Source organism: Terrapene carolina, unplaced genomic scaffold (assembly GCF_002925995.2).
Source record: "Terrapene carolina triunguis isolate 2854851 unplaced genomic scaffold, T_m_triunguis-2.0 Scaffold66, whole genome shotgun sequence".
NCBI classification, from domain to species: Eukaryota; Metazoa; Chordata; order Testudines; family Emydidae; genus Terrapene; species Terrapene triunguis.
In genome coordinates, this window is record NW_020664417.1 from 80741386 (window position 1) to 80762265 (window position 20880).

General features: G+C 39.6%; 1 protein-coding gene across 5 annotated transcripts in view; it reads left to right on the plus strand.

Annotated features, from left to right (window-relative positions):
* Positions 1-20880, plus strand: part of KIAA0232 (KIAA0232 ortholog) — a 98847-nt gene that overhangs the window by 67840 nt on the left and 10127 nt on the right. For all 5 annotated transcript variants that reach the window (XM_026648055.1, XM_026648057.1, XM_026648058.1 and 2 more), the window contains 3 exons: positions 871-937; positions 3883-3964; positions 7293-10569. In XM_026648055.1, the coding sequence (XP_026503840.1) occupies positions 871-937; positions 3883-3964; positions 7293-10569 (3426 nt within the window). The remainder of the gene's footprint in view (positions 1-870; positions 938-3882; positions 3965-7292; positions 10570-20880) is intronic.

The window sequence follows — 20880 nt, forward strand, 5'->3', positions numbered from 1 at the left end:
AAATAATTACAAGCCATACTTGATGGGGACCACATCCTGAAATAAATCTTTCCCAAACCCACTCTTCTGGCCATCAAACAACCTCCTCAGCCTTGCCAAGCTCATGGTCAAAAGCAGGCTCCCCATAGACTAGGACATATCAATTCAAAATGGCACCAGACCCTGCCAAAACACATGAAAAACCTGCAGGCCTATCTCCACTATTATGATGATCAAGACCCCCCAAGATAACACCTTTGAAGATCCATGGGTTCTACACATGCCTGTTACAGCATGTGGTGTACCTCATCCAGTGCACTAAATGCACTAAGCACAACTGTGGGTGAAACCAGGCAATTACTACATTCTCAAATGAACTCTCATAGAAAAATGAGATACAAAAACACCATGGGTAAACAGTTTTCACAAAGCAATCACTCTGTATCTGACCTCACTCCTCTTCCTCAAAAGAAACCTGCACAACATCTTCAGAAGCTGAGCCTGGGAACTTAAATTCATAATTCTGCTGGACACTAAAAACCATAGACGTAACAGAGATATTGGTTTTATGGCTCATCGCAACAGTTATCTCTTGATTGCCATCTTAACTTTAAGTGATCTACAGCATGTTTGAACCCCTTATGCTTAATGATTTGTCCCATGTTGTATTCAACTTGGACATTCTAATTACCTTCCTGAGACCTGAGGAAGAGCTCTGTGAAGCTTGCAAGCTTGTCTTTTCCACCAACAGAAATTGTTCCAATAAGAGAGATTACCTCATCTACTTTGTCTCTTAGATATTTATACTGCATTCATAATTTGGTATACATATTCTTTTTAATATTCTTTTTAGTAATTTGCACTTCTATTTTTGTTGTTGTTGTTGTACAGAGCTCTGGGATCGAAACTTTAGTGGAGGAACTTTGCTCCAGACTAAAAGACCTTCAGAGTAAGCAAGGTGAGAAGTATACTGAGTCTTTTGAGACCAAAGAGCACGTTTGTAAAGTATATCATTTGGGGGTTTTCAGGTTGAGATGTTCTGGTCCCATTACTCTGCTCCCTTTAAATAAGGCAAACAGTTAGAAAATAAAAAGAATAATCTTATATCGATATGTTCTTTTACCTGAAAAATGGCTATCTTCAAGTGGCACTTCCTTTATGAACAGATATGCTTTTGTGTGTGTGTTCAGTCATACCTTCTGCTTGCTTTGGTGAATTTTTATTCCTGGTCACATTGCAGCCTCAACAAAGATAAGAGATTGTGAGCTGGATTCTGTTTCTTTTTGTACATTACCACTCATTTACTAAGAATAGATTACTAAATTACAGTTATGAAACAATCAAGTATATCTGTGAAAACCCACTAACATGAAGTGAGGTTGCTTAGGTGTCAGGTCATAATTTAAAGACTACATTGAATGTAACTGAGGCTGTAAATGGGACTCGCCAGGTCTAAGGGGAAGAACCTTTTACTTACATTTGATATCTAAATTGAGACTGTAAAAGTGGAACCTCACAGTGCTACTCTTGCACTTTTTCTTCTCAAAATGCTACTACTGCACTATTTTCTCTCCATAAACCTCTCTTGTTAAGACTTTAAAACGCTTGATCTTCATTTATACTAAAGTTCTGCAGTCCTATAATATTCACATATGATTTGGAATGACTTCATATTACTTTACATAAAATATAGTTGTAGAGTCTACAACCAGAGTTCATAGTAGCTGAACATTCATCTAACCATAGGGCAGCATATTTTGACAATTCAACAGCAGTACATATTCAGTCAAGTGAAAATCAAGTGTCTTGCACACTCACGAAAAACAGAAATAAATAAAAATTTCACTCTTTCTTAAATAAGACTTCTCTCTCTGAAAATCAGAATAAAACAAACCAAGAAAGTTGAATTTTAGTAGCCTTGTTCCATTGTATAGCCAAAAGGCTGTTGTGGCAGTACTTCTAAACCAGTGGTTCCCAAACTGGGGTTCGTGAACCCCTGGGGGTTCACAAAATGTTACAGGGGGTTCTCACGAAAAAATTCCCTAATGGCGGACAGAACTGTCCATAAGGACCCCAGGCAGCCCGGACCCTTGGGGACATCCAAGAGCTAAGCAGATCAAAGCAAGCATATCTATCACGCTGAGGAGATTTAAACTTCAAGACTCCTTTTACGAAATAGAAAGGGAGGTGGATATTTTTTTGCTGTTTTTAAAATTAAATAGGCTGCTACTGTTGTTTTTAAATTATTATGAAGAACAAGTTTAAGCTTTGTTGTAACATGCATTGTTTACCTGGACTGCTCAAGACCTGAATGCTTGTGTAGGAGGAACTCTTTGAGTTGGTTTCTTAAATACCTTCATGCTGTTTCACATCTGATACTCCTTGATGAAACATAGGAGCCAGAGGCGCCAGTATGGGGGGTGATGAGGGTCACATGATGCCCCCACATCAGCACGCCTCCCTGTGGGTCCCTGCCCTTTTTTTCCGGTGGCCTCCCTGGGCCCCCCACTTTTCTGGCAGTGCCCCCCCAGTCCCTGTGGTGCATGGGGGCTTTGCTCCCTCACCCCTTTTTTCTACTGGCACCTCTGATAGGAGCCTTGTCTTATAACAGGCTTAATCAAAAGTGATACAAGCTACAGAAGTGAGATCTTGGAAGAGTGTTGCCATTTTCATAACATAATAAAAATACTGTAATGATAAATAATTAATAGTGTGTAATAAGCATGTCATAAAAACAATTTTTATATGTCCAAGATCAATGCTTTTATAATTTATGCTGAGGTAAGGGAGAAAATCCATGGAAATGTTCATTTTTAGGAGGGGGTTAATGAGACTTGACATTTTAGTGAAAGGGGTTCATGGGTTGTTAAAGTTTGGGAACCACTGTTCTAAACAGACACCCTTTTAAAAAACCGAAAACAAAAACAAAAAAGTTTAAAATCAAGTAAATATATTTTTCCCTTTTTGATAGTTCTTTTCTATACTTATATATGCAACCCTAATTCACATCTTAAACTGTTACTTTCTTTTGCTTCAGTCTTTCAGAAGAAATAAATCTAACTGTTCTAAACATGATTTCAGATGTTATAAGTCATGCTCTTTGGATTCCAGTGTTTATAAGAACATCTGTGTATCACTGTGAGCATCCAGCATAAGTATAACTCTTTAACCATAAAAAGAAGCACACTCTCTCAACATTCACAGTGAGTTCTTTGGGTTGCCTTTCAGTGACCCCCTCGAGCTGCCTCTGTGTTGTTGATTATATAAAACCATTTATTTTGATATGAGTAAAAAAGACAAGTATGTACATCAACTGCATTTTTATATCTTGTATATTTTCATAGGAAAATTCATAATCCTATATTATACACAGCCCTTGCAACTGAAATCCCCCCTCTGCATTTCCCCCTCCCGCCGCAAAAATAATTACACTAATTGCTCTGGAGTTTAATTTTTTCCCACTGAAATACATGAGCAGTTAGATGCCAAAACCAATAGCAATTACGTGTTAAATGGACAATTAGTCTTATTTTACATGTAGAATTTCCAAAAGAGATTAAGGATATTGACAAACTAAGTACAGTAAAATGCTGAATTGGAAAAGAGTGTAGCTAGGGCATAGTGTAGCCCACAGTTGCATCCTGGTCATCTTTGGTGAAATTAATGGGGCTTAATTAGATTATTTTAGAAACTCTTAATCTTAGGTTACACTTTATAACAATTTCTGTACATGAAATTGTTTTTATTGCTAAGTAATAACAGGTTACCATATATTATTGTAAATATTTAACTACTGGTGTATATCCTGTCTTTTTGTTAGATACTTTTAGTTTATATTTAATAACTTTCTGAATTTCTCTGTAAAACTAAGGTATAACTTTCTGGCATTTTGTTTCATAACAGAGGAGAAGATTAACAAAAAGTTAGAGGGTTCTTTGTCTCCTGAGGCTGATTTATCTCCCACAGCAAAGGATCAAGTGGAAATGTATGTTTCTTTTAACTTGAAACTTAAAATCTTCTAAATAAAGTGGTTAAAAAGTCAGGAAATTTAAAGTTATTCCTACAGTCCCCTTTTGCACATGTAGTGTTCTGTGTTCTAGGTGTTTGATGCCTTATATATTTGCAACAAGGCCAACTTTATTTTTGTTGACACTTATGGAATTGAATTTTTAAACTGTAGTGTTCTATTTATTTAAATTTTTCCAATTTTTATTAAGGGGACTGTGTCAGCTACACAAATTAAAGTGCTAAAAGTAGTTTCAGGTACTATTCCAACCTTTTTGTCCCCATTCCAGATTTGTGGTGGTATAATTATGGTATTATATCTTTAAGACAGTGTTGTCTTCCATACAAAAAGGGGAAAGTATGAAGTCGACTGTAAACAAAGTGCTGCTACCACTGAAAACAATAGTTTTGCTTTTGACTTCTTTGGGGAAAGAAGTATGATTTTGTCTTTATCTTTCAATTAAAGAATTATAAGCAACCTTTCTGATACTGATGTAGCAACAGGTAAAATGTGTCAGAAGTGTCATTAAGTTGACAATATCTCTTTTTTTTAAAAAAAGAGAGAAAAATTATCATACCTTAATGTTCAAAATAATATTCAAAGGAACTTACATAGTGAGTTTAATGTTCAGATAAGTGACCCCAACATTGCTTATTACAGCATTACACTTATTACACTGATAATTGTGCCAATTTACGGATCTCATAGAATTGTAAACTTTTTTTGAATGGGTAGTCATTGGCGGGGGGGAAATTTCCCTGTATAGATATCTTGAATATCAATCTCAGAAATCATTTAAAGTTAAGGAAAATAATGTATTTCAGACTTGTCTGCATTTGTGAAACTTAACCAAAAAAATTGCAACTAGTGCAAGCCCTAGTGTAGATAAAGCTGAGGTAGCAGTGCCTGTTTTTACCATAGAAGCACAGAATCATAGAACTGGAAGGGACCTCGAGAGGTTGTCTAGTCCAGACCCCTGCATGTTAATTTAAACTTCACAAATTTAAAGGAGACAGTTTGTTTGGCATTCTGTACAAACAAGTACAAACTATTATCTAAGCAGATCATATATGTGTTACATGGTTTGTTAGTGGGAGGCTATTTTTGAAATGTGGGGGTGGGGCATGGTGGTGGATTGAGAAATGTGCCTTCATTACAGTGGCTTTTAAGACTCTTTGGATCCCATAAATTTACAGTTGATCTAAATGATATATAACATAATAATTTTAAGAACATATAGGGATTATGGTGTTCCTACTTGTGATGGGCATGCCAGAGAGTCTCAGGTCACATATGCTTGGGACCCTGATTTTAAAGTAGTAGTTGTGTAGGCTGTTTCCATGGCTTGACTCAAATAAAAAAATATATTTGAAAAGCTTGTCACAGTGGCTATAACAATGTTCCCAGAGTTTGGGGTTACTAGAATGTATATTTAAAACTTCTCACTGGTTAATGCAAATTAGTATCACGTATTAGTCATAATTTGCTTTTCTTTTAAAAAACTATAGAATCATAGAATTGTAGGGCTGGAAGGGACCTCGAGAAGTCATCAAGTCCAGCCCCCTGCGCTGTGGCAGGACCAAGTAAACCCAGACCATCCCGTAAAGGTGTTTGTCTAACTTGTTTTTAAAAGCTTCCAGTGATGTGGAATCCACGACCTCCCTTGGAAGCCTATTCCAGTGCTTAACTACCCTTATAGTTAAAGATTTTCCCAATAGCTAACCTAATCTCCCTTGGTGCAGATTAAGCCCATTATTTCTTGTCCTATTGTCACTGGACATAGAGAACAATTGATCATCCTCCTCCTTATAACAGCCCTTAACATATTGGAAGACTGTTATCCGGTCCCCTCTCAGTCTTCCTTTCTCAAGACTAAACATGGACAGGTTTTTCCACCTTTGCTTATAGTACAGGTTTTCTAAACCTTTCATCATTTTTGTTGCTGTCCTCTGGATTCTTCCCAGTTTGTCCACATTCTTCCTAAATTGTGGTCCCCAGATTTGGACACAGTACTCCAGCTGGAGCCTCACGAATGCCAAATAGAGCAAGACCGTTACCTGCTGTGTCTTACATACAACACTCCTGTTAATACACCCCAGAATCACATTAGTCTTTTTTGCAGCTGCATCACATGGTATTCAGTTTGTGGTCCACTATAACACCCAGGTCCTTTTCATCAGTACTATCTCCTAGACAGTTATTCCCCCATTTTATATTTGAATTTTCCTTCCTATGTGAAGTACTTTGCACTTCTCTTTATTGAATTTCATCTTCTTGAATTCAGGCTAATTCTCCTAATCTGTCAACCTCATTTTGAATTTTAAATCTGTCCTCCAAAGTGCTTGCAACCCCTCCCAGTTTGGTATCATTTGCAAATTTTATAAACATACTCTCTACTCCATTATACAAGTCATTAATGAAAATATTGAATAGTACTGGACCCAGGACTGACCCCCTACAAAACCCTACTGGATACACCCTCCCAGCTTGACAACAACTCTTTGCGTATGGTCTCTCAAACAATTTTGCACACATCTTATAGTAATTTCATCTAGACCCCATTTCCCTAGTTAACTTATGAGAATGTCATGTGGAACTTTGTCAGAAGCCTTACTAAAATCAAGGTATATCACATCTACTGCTTCCTCCCTATCCACTAGGTCAATAATACTATCAAAGGAGGAAATTAAGTTGGCTTGACATGATTTGTTCTTAACAAATCCATGCTGCCTATTCTATATAACCCTATTATCCTCTAGGTGCTTACAATTTGTTTGTTGCTGATGTAGGAAGTTTCTCATGTTGCATATATGTAAGTCATTTGACAATTGATAGATTGGCTTTAGAGCTTCTGTAGAGCATTGAATAGTGCAGTTTTAATAGGGGAAATCATAAATTCCAAACAGTTAAGTTAAAAATTTCTAGTGAAAAGCTATGTCATCTGATAACTTCATAGCTGAACCTTCATGGTTTTGAACATCCTCCGCTCCCATTGGCTTCAGTAGGAATTGAGGATGCTCAGCAGCTTTCAGGATTGTATATATTGTGGGTTTTTAAAATATAATTATATTTAAAATATAATTATCTAATATAATTCTGTGCACACTTTTAGGTGGTTTTCTGTTGTATCATCATTCAAATACACTAAATTATGCTTGGTATTTGGGATCTCTTGGGTTGTAGAATATTCTAGTGATTATGGAAGTAAAAGAACTTGAAAAAAGCAAAATTGGAAATTAAGTATTTCAAAAGTGCCTGTAGAAGTTCTAAAAACTGAATTTAAATATCTCTTTTCTTTTTCTTTCAGGTATTATGAAGCATTTCCTCCTCTTTCTGAGAAGCCAATTTGCCTGCAAGAAATTATGACTGTATGGAATAAATCCAAAGTTTGCTCTTACTCTAGCTCCTCATCTTCATCCAATGCTCCACCAACTAGCACTGATACATCCTCTCCAAAGGACTGCAATAGTGAAAGTGAAGTAACTAAAGAGAGAAGTAACAAAGTGTCTGCCACTGTACATGAAAGAACCCAGCAGAAAAAAAGTAAAACTGAGAGAGAGAACAAGTTCAGTAATGGCACTGTTGAAGATAAGCCTGCTTTATATAAAAAGCAAGTCCGACATAAGTCTGAGGGAAAGATGCGTCCTCGCTCCTGGTCGTCTGGTTCCAGTGAAGCAGGCTCAAGTTCAAGTGGTAATCAAGGTGAATTAAAAGCATCAGTGAAATGTATTAAAGTAAGACATAAAACAAGGGAGGTTCGAAATAAAAAGGGGCGGAATGGGCAAAGCAGGCTTTCAGTGAAAACTGGTGAAAAGACCGAAAGAAAAATCCATAGTGGAAGTAGCAGCAGCAGTGGATCGATCAAACAGCTGTGTAAAAGGGGTAAAAGACCATTAAAAGAAATTGGAAGGAAAGAAACTGGCAGTAATGATGGAAAAGATCTGTATTTAAACAGCAGAAACGAAAAGGAATATAAAGAAGAACCCTTGTGGTATACTGAGCCGATTACAGAATACTTTGTTCCTCTGAGCAGAAAAAGTAAGCTTGAGACTACATACCGCAACAGACAAGATACGTGTGATATAACATCAGAGGCTGTAGAAGAATTGTCCGAATCAGTGCATGGTCTTTGTATTAGCAACAATAATATTCATAAAACATACCTCGCAGCAGGTACTTTTATTGATGGTCACTTTGTAGAAATGCCTGCAGTTCTAAATGAGGATATTGACCTCACTGGGACCTCAATATGTTCTCAACCAGAGGACGATAAATATTTGGATGATGTTCATCTGTCAGAACTAACACACTTCTATGAAGTGGATATTGATCAATCCATGTTGGATCCTGGTGCCTCAGATAAAATGCAAGGAGAAAGTCGGATTTTGAATATGATTCGACAAAAAAGTAAAGAGAAATCTGATTTTGAGGCAGAATGTTGCATAGTGTTAGATGGAATGGAGTTGCAAGGGGAAAGTGCAATATGGACAGATTCAACCAGCTCTGTTGGTGCTGAAGGGTGGTTCTTGCAAGACCTTAGTAATTTAGCTCAATTTTGGGAGTGCTGTTCATCTTCTAGCTCTGGTGATGCAGATGGAGAAAGTTTTGGAGCAGATTCTCCTATCTTAGACAGCACAATGCTTAATTCACACATGCTTGCTGGCAATCAAGAGCTCTTTTTGGATATTAATGAAGGGTCTGGTATAAACTCTTGTTTTTCAGTGTTTGAAGTGCAATGCAGAAATTCTGTTTTACCATTTTCTTTTGAAACACTCAATTTGGGAAATGAAAATGCAGATTCTAGTAGCAGTGCTAATATGCTTGGAAAGACACAGTCTAGATTGCTCATATGGACCAAAAATAGTGCCTTTGATGAAAATGAACACTGTTCCAATCTTTCAACAAGAACTTGTAGTCCATGGTCACACTCGGAAGAAACACGTTCAGACAATGAAACTTTAAATATTCCATTTGAAGAATCCACACAATTTAATGCAGAAGATATAAATTATGTAGTTCCTAGGGTGTCTTCAAGTTACGTAGATGAAGAAATTCTAGATTTTTTTCAAGAAGAAACTTGCCAGCCACAAGCTAGAACTTTAGGAGAAATACCCACTTTGGTTTTCAAAAAAAAATCTAAACTAGAATCTGTCTGTGGTATTCAGCTAGAACAAAAAGGAGAAGGTAAAGATTATGAAACAACACAAGTGTCTAGTGAAAGCAGCCCACATGGAGATGGCTATAGCTCAGGGGTTATTAAAGACATTTGGACAAATATGACAGACAGAAATTCTGCAGCAATGGTAGAGATAGAAGGAATAGAAGATGAATTGTTTTCAACTGATGTAAATAACTACTGCTGCTGCTTAGATACTGAAGCAAAAGTTGAAACCCTCCAGGAACCTAATAAGGCAGTGCAGAGATCAGAGTATCATCTTTGGGAAGGTCAAAAAGAGAACTTGGAGAAGAGAGCATTTGTTGCAAATGATTTATCAGAAATAGATGGTGGTGATTATACTACACCATCAAAACCTTGGGACATAAACCAGGATAAAGAAAACTCATTTATACTTGGTGGTGTGTATGGGGAGCTCAAAACATTTAATAGTGATGGAGAATGGGCACTAGTGCCCCCCAGTCACACAAAAGGAAGCTTATTACAGTGTGCAGCTTCTGATGTAGTGACAATAGCTGGTACAGATGTCTTCATGACACCAGGAAACAGCTTTGCTCCTGGTCACAGGCAATTATGGAGGCCATTTGTATCATTTGAACAGAATCAGCAATCGAAGAATGGAGATAATGGATTGAATAAGGGGTTTTCTTTTATCTTCCATGAAGACTTACTGGGAGCTTGTGGTAACTTTCAAGTCGAAGAACCTGGACTTGAATATTCATTCTCTTCCTTTGACCTGAACAATCCATTTTCACAAGTTCTTCATGTAGAGTGTTCATTCGAACCAGAAGGAATTGCATCTTTCAGCCCTAGTTTTAAACCCAAATCAATTCTGTGCTCTGATTCAGACAGTGAAGTTTTTCATCCCAGGATATGTGGTGTTGACAGGACGCAGTACAGGGCTATACGGATTTCTCCAAGAACTCACTTTCGCCCAATTTCTGCATCTGAGCTTTCTCCAGGGGGTGGAAGTGAGTCAGAATTTGAGTCAGAAAAAGATGAAGGAAGTATTCCAGCCCCTTCCCAAGTAGACGTGTTTGAAGATACACAAGCAGATCTCAAACCACTAGAAGAAGATGCAGAAAAAGAAGGGCATTACTATGGAAAGTTAGAGCTTGAATCTGGAAAATTCCTTCCCAGATTAAAGAAGTCTGGAATGGAGAAGAGTGCACAAACATCACTGGATTCCCAGGAAGAATCAGCTGGAATGTTGCCAGTTGGAAACCAAAATCCCTGCTTAGAGTGCAGTATGAAAGAATCACTAGATATGAGGGATATGGAAAATTCCAAAATAAACTGCAGAATAGTGGAGCAACATGAAGAAATAAACAGGTTTTGCAGTTGCAAAGCAGGTTGCCATTTCCCTACATATGAGGATAATCCTGTTTCTTCAGGAGAGCTGGAAGAGGTATGTGTTGATGTAAGATTATTGGATTTGCACCTAGCAAAAGTCAAAAAATAGACTGTTTATGCAACACCCATTCTAGTAATTTGGTAGTTCGATTTAATGGATGACATCTAATTCTTCGATAGCAAAGTTAATGATCTAATGGTAGTAATTATTGAGTCATCTTACATAAGCAAATATCTCAGTGTTTTAAAAATTCATGTATTGAAAGATTAAGTAAACTTTCCCTTTTTTGGTTTGTCTGATTTATATGTAATCTGATGAAAAAATGTGTTTAAATTCCTAGCTTGACAATACTGAAACATGAAGCAAGCGTGTTAAAATGGAGTATTGTAATCCTAAATCAGTTCTTTCAATATGTTTACTAATAGAGCAGAATATATTTTAAGTAGTCAAAAGTTTTACATTTTTACACTTGAGTAAAACACATTCATTTGCCAAACAGAACAATAATGAATGTTTTGATCACATCTGTTTTAGCTTATTGAATTGCCATGTCCTGGTCAATACTTCAAAGGGAGAAAATGAATTATAGGCTTGGAATATTAATTAAATTCTAGAAAAATTAAGTTTTTTGCTGAGCAGAATCTTTCAAAATGAAAATACAAAAATATTTTAGCCTCTCAGGTTAAATTTATGTGAATGTGTTCTTGTATCAAGGATTAAAAAATTAAATCCTTTATAGAAGGATACTAATTACACTTAATCATCAAGCACTATCAGACTTAATAAAAACCACAATAATTTTAAGATTCAGCATTTATACAAAACTTTTATTTAGCCATGGGTTGTCATGATTTACTTAATTTGATGTAGTGAAGTAGACTTCTCTAGTACACATCTATAGTCACCACAAATATACTCTCAGGTTTCGTTTTTTTCCTGCATGTGGAATGACAGGATGACAGCACAAGTTGAATTCTCATAAGCACAGTTCAAACTGCTGGAATAACACTCCCTTTGCCCCAAACCTTGCAACAGGAGCCACCAAGATTGTAACTACCCTTCCTACATCGGTTTTGGAATAGAAATGCTGGAATTTCAAACACGCCTCCCACCCTTCCCTGGTGAAGAGAACCACTAGGATCTTTATTCTCATCATTTTTCGTCCGTGTCCGTCCATCCATCCATCGCATGTGTGTCCGTGATAAGGAACTTTCCTGCATTACTTCCCCTGTTCAGTGCCTGGTGCCAGATAAGCACAGTGCTTAATAAGAACCATTGGCTTGAGCTGCTAGTTGAAATTATCCAGTGATGTCTTTCCTCCCTAATCTTTGTGCTGTGGGGGAACACCGAGGGGCTTCCCACTCTTGAATCTGCTTCTGTCACACAGCCAGGTGGGAACTCTATAGCTACTAAGTTCTAAGCTGCTGAGCCATACCAAGCTCCAAATCACAGTCATGTAGAGTGCAGCCTAAAGTTAGCTCCTCACTAAAGTGGACAGAGGAACCTTGTTGCAGCTTCAACTGTGGCGAGGCTGTGGGCCAGGTCCCCAGGAGTAGCTCTTCCAACTCAGAACAGGTAAGAGGATAGGGAAATAAGAGGCTTTACAACTCCATGATTCTGTCTCTAGGTTCAATTTAAAGCAGTCTCTGGTCTTCTCTAAGTTGCACTGGCTGGGTTGTGTTGGAACCACTGTGCCAGTCCTGTGCCACCTGAGGATTCTTGCACATTGAGAGAATTATTGAGTAGTTAAGATGAATTTACAATAATGGACTTACAACAATGGATGCATCAGAGGCCATGTCTTAACGCTATTTCTTTTTAATAAGAAGTCTTTTTTTAAATGATTTTTTTTTTTTTTAAGTTGAGTGGAGCAGAAGACAAGGTACCATAGGCAGAATACCTGGGGATCGTTACTGAAAGCTTAAAACTATCACTCTAAGTCTATTAGTAAGAGAATAGAGTTCTAAGAATTGAAGCAAATTTTTGATGACCTAGACTATTTAGTGAACTCTAATAAGCGGAGAGGACTACTATGAATTGTATTAAATGTATAAACTCCATATTGCTAAGCCTTCTGTGAAATGAATTTGTTTTATTTAGGGGTGGAACTATTTTATTTGGTTTGATTTTATTTAGTGCTCATGAAAATGAAAATTCTAGAGCAGGGATGACTCAGGCATTTGGCAGGCAGGGCTCCCAATACATGTGAATATTATTGGTCATACAGTTCTTCAAGGGGCTCTGCATATTGCCACTTACGGGTAATGCATTGCCTGGTGCTGCCTAACAGGAGAACCTTCTCCAAGCAGTGTCCATTATAGTGCATGTGCACCCTCTCCTACTTCTCCATTCAGCATTTCCAAACATTCTGAGGGAGTGGAGGGGAAAGGAAAATTAGTGGATCCCTGGACTCATGGATTGAAGAATAGCTTTGGTTTCTTGGATTTAGTTTAGCTTAGCCCTTTGGCCAAATTAAAAGCCAAAAACAATAAAAGAAACAAAAATCCAACAACCTCCATTTCCAGATAAACAATTTCTGAGAGTCAGAGGGAGACTGCCATCCAGCAGGAGAACTTACACAAGACTGCAGCCTGTTCAGGAGAGAGATGTCAACCCTGGGAAACAGGAGATGATAGAGACAACCTTTCCTGTTACCTAGACTACTCTTGATAAGCTAGAAGACTCTTCAGGTGCACTCCTCCTTTTGACTGAGACTAAAGAGGAAGGCAGGAGAATGTTTCCTCCCTAACTTTCACCCTGGGAGGATACCATATCCTTTAATTTTTTTACTAGATTTGTGGTTTTAATCCATTTATTTCATACATCAGCAGACACTCCTGGGCAGAAATAATGTGAAATAACAATAAAGCAATAAATAACAAATAATAAATAAAAGGTCCCTTGCATTGTATCTGGAGTGGACTAAAGCGCCTAAAATGTCCATGATGCTCTATTGTTTTGACCTTGGATCAGAAGGCTTTGAAACAACCATGGCTGCCTTCTTTTTTTTAAATTGCTTCTTGGCAGGCTTTCAGCTTCTGGGTCATGTTAAGATACATTCTGTCCCAGGCATGCATACTTTCGAAAACAGCCTGAGACCTGTTCCAATTCAAGAGATATACAATGCAGCCAAACCATTACCTTTGATTTACAAGATGGGGCTACCGGGATTTGGTCTCCTGCTACAACTCCAGCCTTGGTTGTTCAAGTAGCTTGAACTGACCCCTGTGTAGGTTATAGACTGGACTGCATTTTGAATGTGTAGTGAACACTTACATGTGAATAAACTTACGGAGAAGATAAGTGTGAACTCAGAATCTAACACAGTAATCAAATATCTGCATTTTTTTTTTTCACGTCTGCTTCAGTCTCAGGTTTTGCTTGATGTATCTTGCATACACAGGCCAAATTTAGGAAATAAGATGGCTTTCTTTTTAAACTTCTCTCTGCTACCTCTAGCAGCTGCACTTTCATTTATTCAGCCCCAGGGTTTTAGCTTTGATAATTCCACGTTTACTGTTAGAACATTCAGAAGAAATAATATGTAAGTGTGCTTTCATAATCTATATAAAGGCCTAGTCATTCTCATCTTTATATTAGTCAATCTCTTTTACTACCTAATATGTTTGCAAAAGCTAAGCCTGGAAGAATCCAAGCTCTGATTCTTAGCATTTCTATCAAATATCAGCTTAATCTCATACAAGATTACAACTAAATCCTATCCAGGTCTGTTAACTGGTGGTGCCGCTTACATGTGCTATTCATCGGGCTGCCAATTAGTCATAGTAGAAAAATGTAGAGTTGGATACAATTCTTGCTGTGGCGATTGTAGAACATTCTATGCAAGCAAAAGCAGGAGTGTGTGTGTGTGTGAGAGAGAGAGAGAGAGAGAGAGAAATGGATTGAAAACTCAGTCTCTGAAGCAAGAGGAAAGCCAACACACAGAAAAGAGGGAAAGGTAGAAACAACAGTTATTGTAATAGTCTAGGTGTTCTACACCTCTTTTAAAAATAATTTATATTTATGTAGTCGCCAGAAATTTTAATGGTGACAGACTAAAATGTGTTATAGTAGCTAACTAAGCTACCATGCAATTGAATATTTTTTTTTTTCTTCAGTAAAAAACCAACCTTGGGATGTTCTGGAAACTGTATCTATCTTACCAGTGAATACTTCTACACCATTGGTGCTTGGATAATACTACCACTTTTAGAATAGACTGCATATTCCCATTTAGAAAGCAATGCCCATTGAGGCTGCATATTCTCAGGTCTGAATATTTAGATCTGAGCTTATAAAATAATAGTGGTACTTAACACTTTCATTTCAAAACCTCAAAGCATTTTAGTAAGTAGGTATGCATTCTTTGCATGTCACAGGACTCTTTTAATAATGCCCCCAGTTGAGAATCTCAAATGCTAATAGAACAGGAGTACTTGTGGCACCTTAGAGAGACTAACAAATGTATGCATCCGATGAAGTGGGCTGTAGCGCACGAAAGCTTATGCTCAAATAAATTTGTTAGTCTCTAAGGTGCCACAAGTACTCCTGTTCTTCTTGCGGATACAGACTAACACGGCTGCTACTCTGAAATCTGTCAAATGCTAATAAAATTCTAATGAACAATCCCTCACAAAACGCCTGTGAAGTAGAAAAGTATTATCCCTGATTTACAAATGAGGCATGGAGAAGTGGTGACTTGCCCCTGACACACAGTAAGTTAGTGGTAGGGCTAGGAATAGAAACCAGAAGACCAGGCTTTGCCCACGGTTGTCTTTTTTTATCTATCACTGACAATAATGTATTTTTTTTTTCCACAAATTCTATGGGAAAACTCTCTTTTTAAAATAAGAAAATAAATCTTTATTATGTAAACAGAATGCTTCACATTTTATGCGACAGCTTCTCTTCACAGCTGGTTATTTTTAAATGACTTTGTTCTGTTAAGTCTAAGTGTTAGTGCATGGTGGGTGGGTGTTTTTGTTATAGGGGGGCCTATTATTAAAGTTGCGAGACACTTCCCGTTATAAGATCCTGTTTTAATTTCCTTATAACTTTGCCGAATATTAATTGTTTGGGCCCAAATTTTACATGCGGTCTGCTTTTTAAAGAAAATTTCAGCCAGAAAGTTTCAGTGGTTTCTGAAAAAGCAGTAAGGAAAAAATACAGTGTGTGCACACATAGGAAAAAAAAACTGGAAACCTTTTTTGAGAAGCTCTAGAGCCCCCATAGGTTTGAGCCAGGATTTGAAATTTGGCAGGAGATTGGCCTTTGTGTCAAGGACATGCCTACTGCCATCCTGTGAAAATGTACCAGGTTATAAGAGTTTTTAAAAATTGCATTTCTCACATGCTCAGAGACTTTCTAGAGCTTCCCAGCTAAAAACTCGCAAGGTCCCATCTACACTGGGTGTGTTCCAGCCCTGGGAGTGCAGGAAACTAAGCAGGAGTTTCCCTGCAACTGAAACTTTGGGCTGCTGTGGGCCAAGCTAGTTTCAGGCACTTGAAGTGAGAGGAGGGACGCTCTCTCTCCTATGCTATCAGTGCCCCCCTGCTGGGTCCAGGTAGTGAGGAGGAGAAAGCTACCTGTATCAAGTGCAGAGTGGGTAAGAGTTGGGAGAATAGATTGAGACAAGGAGCCTGGGGTTGTAGTGGGAGAGCTGGGATAGAACTCAGGAGTTGCTGGCCCCATGCCAAATGACAACACTAAAGTTAAGAAAATCAGTTGTGATTCCCACAGCAATCATAACTCAGCCAAATGGAAAACACTTGAAGGTACAATTGTTACCACTACGTACAGATGTAGTATTTTCTATTTTACTGTATAAAGAGATTGACTTCTAGATTACGTGGGAAGCATAACTTGGATTTTATTAACATGCATGTAAAATGTCCACAATAAATTGTATTAATGCAGAGTTTGCATTTAGTATTTGTAATTTCTTCTTAAATAGAGTACAGTATGCTACTTGTGTCTGTATGTTGTTGATATAGCAGGAAAATGACAGCAATATACAGGACACAAAGAGTCAGGGCATATAAAACAATATGTGACAAGAATCTCTTTAATTTTAACATTTGGTAGTAATGTATTTTATAAACTAGTATGTTCATATCACAGAGATTATACTTTTCTCACAAGAATTTTAAGTTTCTAAGCACAACTATTCTTTAGGCCTGATTATGTATCAAACAAGTTATTTTTAACACATGTACTACCATGGAATCTGAGCATGCAATAATGCTTTTGTTGACAAGGCTAGTACTGTTTTTTAGAATTTTCAATGTTGTTCATACGTTTGGTGCCATGCTCTACTGAAATAAGAGAGTAGGAAGACATGTTTTTACATTCGATAAATACAGCACAATTAAGGATTGGGCACCAATATAGGAGCAGTTCTCAGAGGAGAACCATGTTGGAGGGATATCTTATCAATGGGAAACCATCATGGTTCTCTTCAACAGTTAATTTACTATTACTATATGTGGTGGTGTAGCTGTGTCGGTCCCAGGTTACTAGAGAGACATGATGGGTGAGGTAATATCTTTTTATTGGACAAACTTCTGTTGGTGAGAGAGAAGTTTTCAAGCTTACACAGAGCTCTTCTTCAGGTCTGGGAAATGTACTTAGTTTCACTGCCAAATACAAGGTGGAACAGTTTGTTTACCATAAGTACTTAACACACATTTCAAGGGACCATTCAAGGTGAAGTGGCCTGTGAACACTCTCCAGTCCTAGGGGGGAAAGCTGCCTCCCCTGCTTCCTTTCCCTCCTATGACTGGAGGGATGTTAATGGGCTGCTTCACCTTGAATGGTCCCTTGATATATATCTGTTAAGTACTTATGGTAAACAATCTGTTCCACCTTGTATTTAGCAATGACACTGGAAGGCTATGTCTACACTGGCAGAGTTTTTTCGCTGAGAGCTTAGTCGCTGATAAAGTGCTTGAAGAAAACTGCTGTTGTGTGTTCACATTGTCTTCCACTGGTGGCATAGCGTGTTCACACTTGCGGCACTTGCATTGCCAATGAGAGCAGTGCACTGTGGGAAGGCAGAGGGGATCATGGCGCATCATGGGTCCAGGCTCAATTCCCTGTGATGCACTGCTTTCCGTCCCAGCATTCCTTGTGCTCCTGTCTTCAGTTTGCGGCATTTTTCAATTTCCCCTTGTTTTCTGCTTTCCCCGTCACATCTGTCTGCAGGAATGGATCCCACACTGCTCTCCACGGCTTTGCTAGCTCTGACTAGCACATCGCGAGTGGCAGTGGAGTTATTCTTGAAGTTACAAAGGCAACAGCAGTCACAGTTGCCTGACGTGGTGTCCGACATGGAAAGCAGCAACATTAGATTGCTTTTGGCATTCACGGAGGAGTTGAACACAGTGGAACGTTGCTTTTGGGCTCGGGACACTACCACAGAGTGGTGGCATCACATCATTATGCAAGTTTGGAATGACTAGCAGTGGCTGCATAAGTTTCGGATGCGTAAAGCCACCTTCCTGGAACTGTGTGCTGAGCTCTCCTCAGCTCCTGTGGCGCAAGGACTCCTGAATGAGAGCTCCCCTTTTGGTGAAAAAGCGCATGGCGATTGCAGTGTGGAAGCTGGTGACTCCAGACTGCTACTGGTCGGTTGCGAACCAGTTTGGAGTGGGGAAGTCAACTGTTGGGGCTGTGTTAATTCAAGTGTGCAAGGCCATTAATTGCATCCTGTTGCGAAAGACAGTGACTCTTGGCAATATGCATAAAATTGTGGATGGCTTTGCAGAAATGGGTTTCCCTAACTGCAGAGGGGCGATAGATGGCCTATTCCAATTCTGGCACCGGACTACCTTGCGACCAAGTACATCAATCGGAAGGGGTTCTTCTCCATGGTTTTGCAGGTGCTTGTGAATCACTGTGGTCGTTTCACTGACATTAACGTGGGTTGCTCCAGAAAGGTGCATAATGCACGAATCTTTAGGAACACTGGCCTGTACAGAAAGCTGCAAGCAGGGACTTTCTTTCCAGACCAGAAGATCACCGTAGGGGAAGTCGAAATGCCCATAGTGATCCTGGGAGACCCGGTGTTCCCCTTAATGCCATGGCTCATGAAGCTGTACATGGGAAACCTAGATAGCAGTAAGGAGTGGTTCAACAACAGGCCGAGTAGGTGCAGAGTGACGGTTGGATGTGTGTTTGGCTGATTAAAGGCATGCTGGCGATGCCTATATGGCAGGTTAGACCTGAATGAGGAAAATATTCCCATCGTTATAGCCGCGTGTTGTACGCTGCATAATATTTGTGAAGGGAAGGGCAAATGGTTTATTCAGGGGTGGACTGCTGAAGCAGAACACCTGACTGCTGATTTTGAGCAGCCAGGTGCCATTGCTATTAGAGGGGCTCAGCTTGGGACAATAAGAATCAGGGATGCCTTGAGGCAACACTTGGAAGATGAAAACCTGTAATGTTTGTTGCTGTGCTGGGGACTGCAATGGTTAATTACATTTGGTATGCTAGGAAGCAGTTGTGATTGTTATGGCCTAGGATTCAATGTAAGGAACTAATAAAAGTGCCTGTTGATTTGCAGGTGCCATGAGGTATCATACCTTGCGTGTAAACAAATAGAGTGGTTATAATTCAAAAAACTTTGCTTTTATTGCCAAATAAACCACAACACCTCTCTCTCAGTGGGGTAGACGGTACCAGGGGTGCTGATCTTCATAGCTGAGTATAGGTCCAGTTTTCATTTGAAAAGCTGTCTGCGGGGGTGGAGTGTAGAAAGCACGACGTGCCAGAAAGGAATGCATAGCGCGAGTTTGGGGAGTGCATGGGAAAGAGTTCTGAATGTGCTGAAGGGGAGGGCGGGAACGCATCTGCGCAGTCTGTAGTGTTACAAGAGTCTGGAGCATGTCAGTTTGATGGCTGGGATGATTTAGTTGGGATTAGGTCCTGCTTTGAGCAGGGGGTTGGACTAGATGACCTCCTGAGGTCCCTTCCAACCCTGATATTCTATGATTCTATGCTCCAGAACTTTAATCAGCTTCTCTGTGGCATCCCTGTTGTAAGAATCCTTCTCTTGTCTTTCCTGCTTTTCGCTTTCCCTCCACTTCTTGCGTTCAGTGTTTTCTGTCTTGACTGCTGCAGCACCACCTGGAACGTATCTTCCTTGGTCTGTCTCAGCCGTTTTCTTACCTTGCGCAGATGCTCTGCTGCTGTTGGGGGGTTGGTTCTCAAGTTCAAGTCTGGAGAGACACAATTAACAATAAACAGAAGCACTATTGTCAAATACACATCTTCCCAGCTGACCAGGGTGGCTCCACGCAGCAAACACTCTCCTGCTTGGAGCACATCTGAGTTGTTGGATCTGCTGGTACTGTGGGGAGAGGAGGCTGTGCAGTCCTATCTCTGCTCCGGCTGTAGGAACTTAGATCTCTATAGTCAGGTTTCTCGTGGCTTGTTGGAGAAGGGGTATGAGTGGGACGTGCAGCAGTGCTGTGCGAAGATAAAGGAGCTAAGGCAGGCATTCCAGAAGGCAAGGGAGGCAAACAGACGCTCTGGTTCTGCGGCAAAGTTCTGCCGTTTTTATAAGGGGCTGGATGCCATCCTTGGGGGAGACCCCACCTCCATTGCTAAGAGCCCCATGGATACTTCGGCGGGACTGGGGGTGGCGGACAGTGGAATCAGCCCCAACGCCAGTGTTTCTCAAGATGCACCTTCCCAGACCACCCTATTGATGTCAGTGAAACACCCACAATGATCCATAAGTACCTGAAATACCATAGAGAAGTAACCCTTTCTGGTGATGTACTCCATTGCAAGATGATCCGGGGCCAAAATTAGAAAATGCGTGCCATCTATTGCCCTGCCGCAGTTAGGGAATCTCATTGTTGAAAAGCCATCCAATATTTCATGCACATTGCCAGAGTCACAGTCTTTTGTAGCAGGATGCGATTAATGGCCCTTCACACTTGGGTTAATGCAGCCCCAACAGTTGACTTCCTGACTCCAAAGTGATTTGCGACCAAGTGGTAGCAGTCTGGAGTCGCCAGCTTCTACACAGCGATCACCACTGAGAGGGCAATTCTCATTTTGGTGTCCTGGTGCTGCAGTGCTGGGGCAAGCTCCACACACAGTTCCTGGAAGGTGGCTTTCCGCATCCGAAAGTTCTGCAGCCACTGCTCATCATCCCAAACCTGAATAATGATGCTATCTCACCAGTCAGTGCTTGTTTCCTGAGCCCAAAAGCGATGGTCCACCATGTTCAATTGCTCCGTGAATGCCAAAGGTAATCTGGTGTTGTTTCTTTCCATGGCACACAGCAAGTCAGGAAATTCTAATTCCTGTTCAGATTGGGAGCTCATGATTAAGGCTGAGAGTTTGTCACAG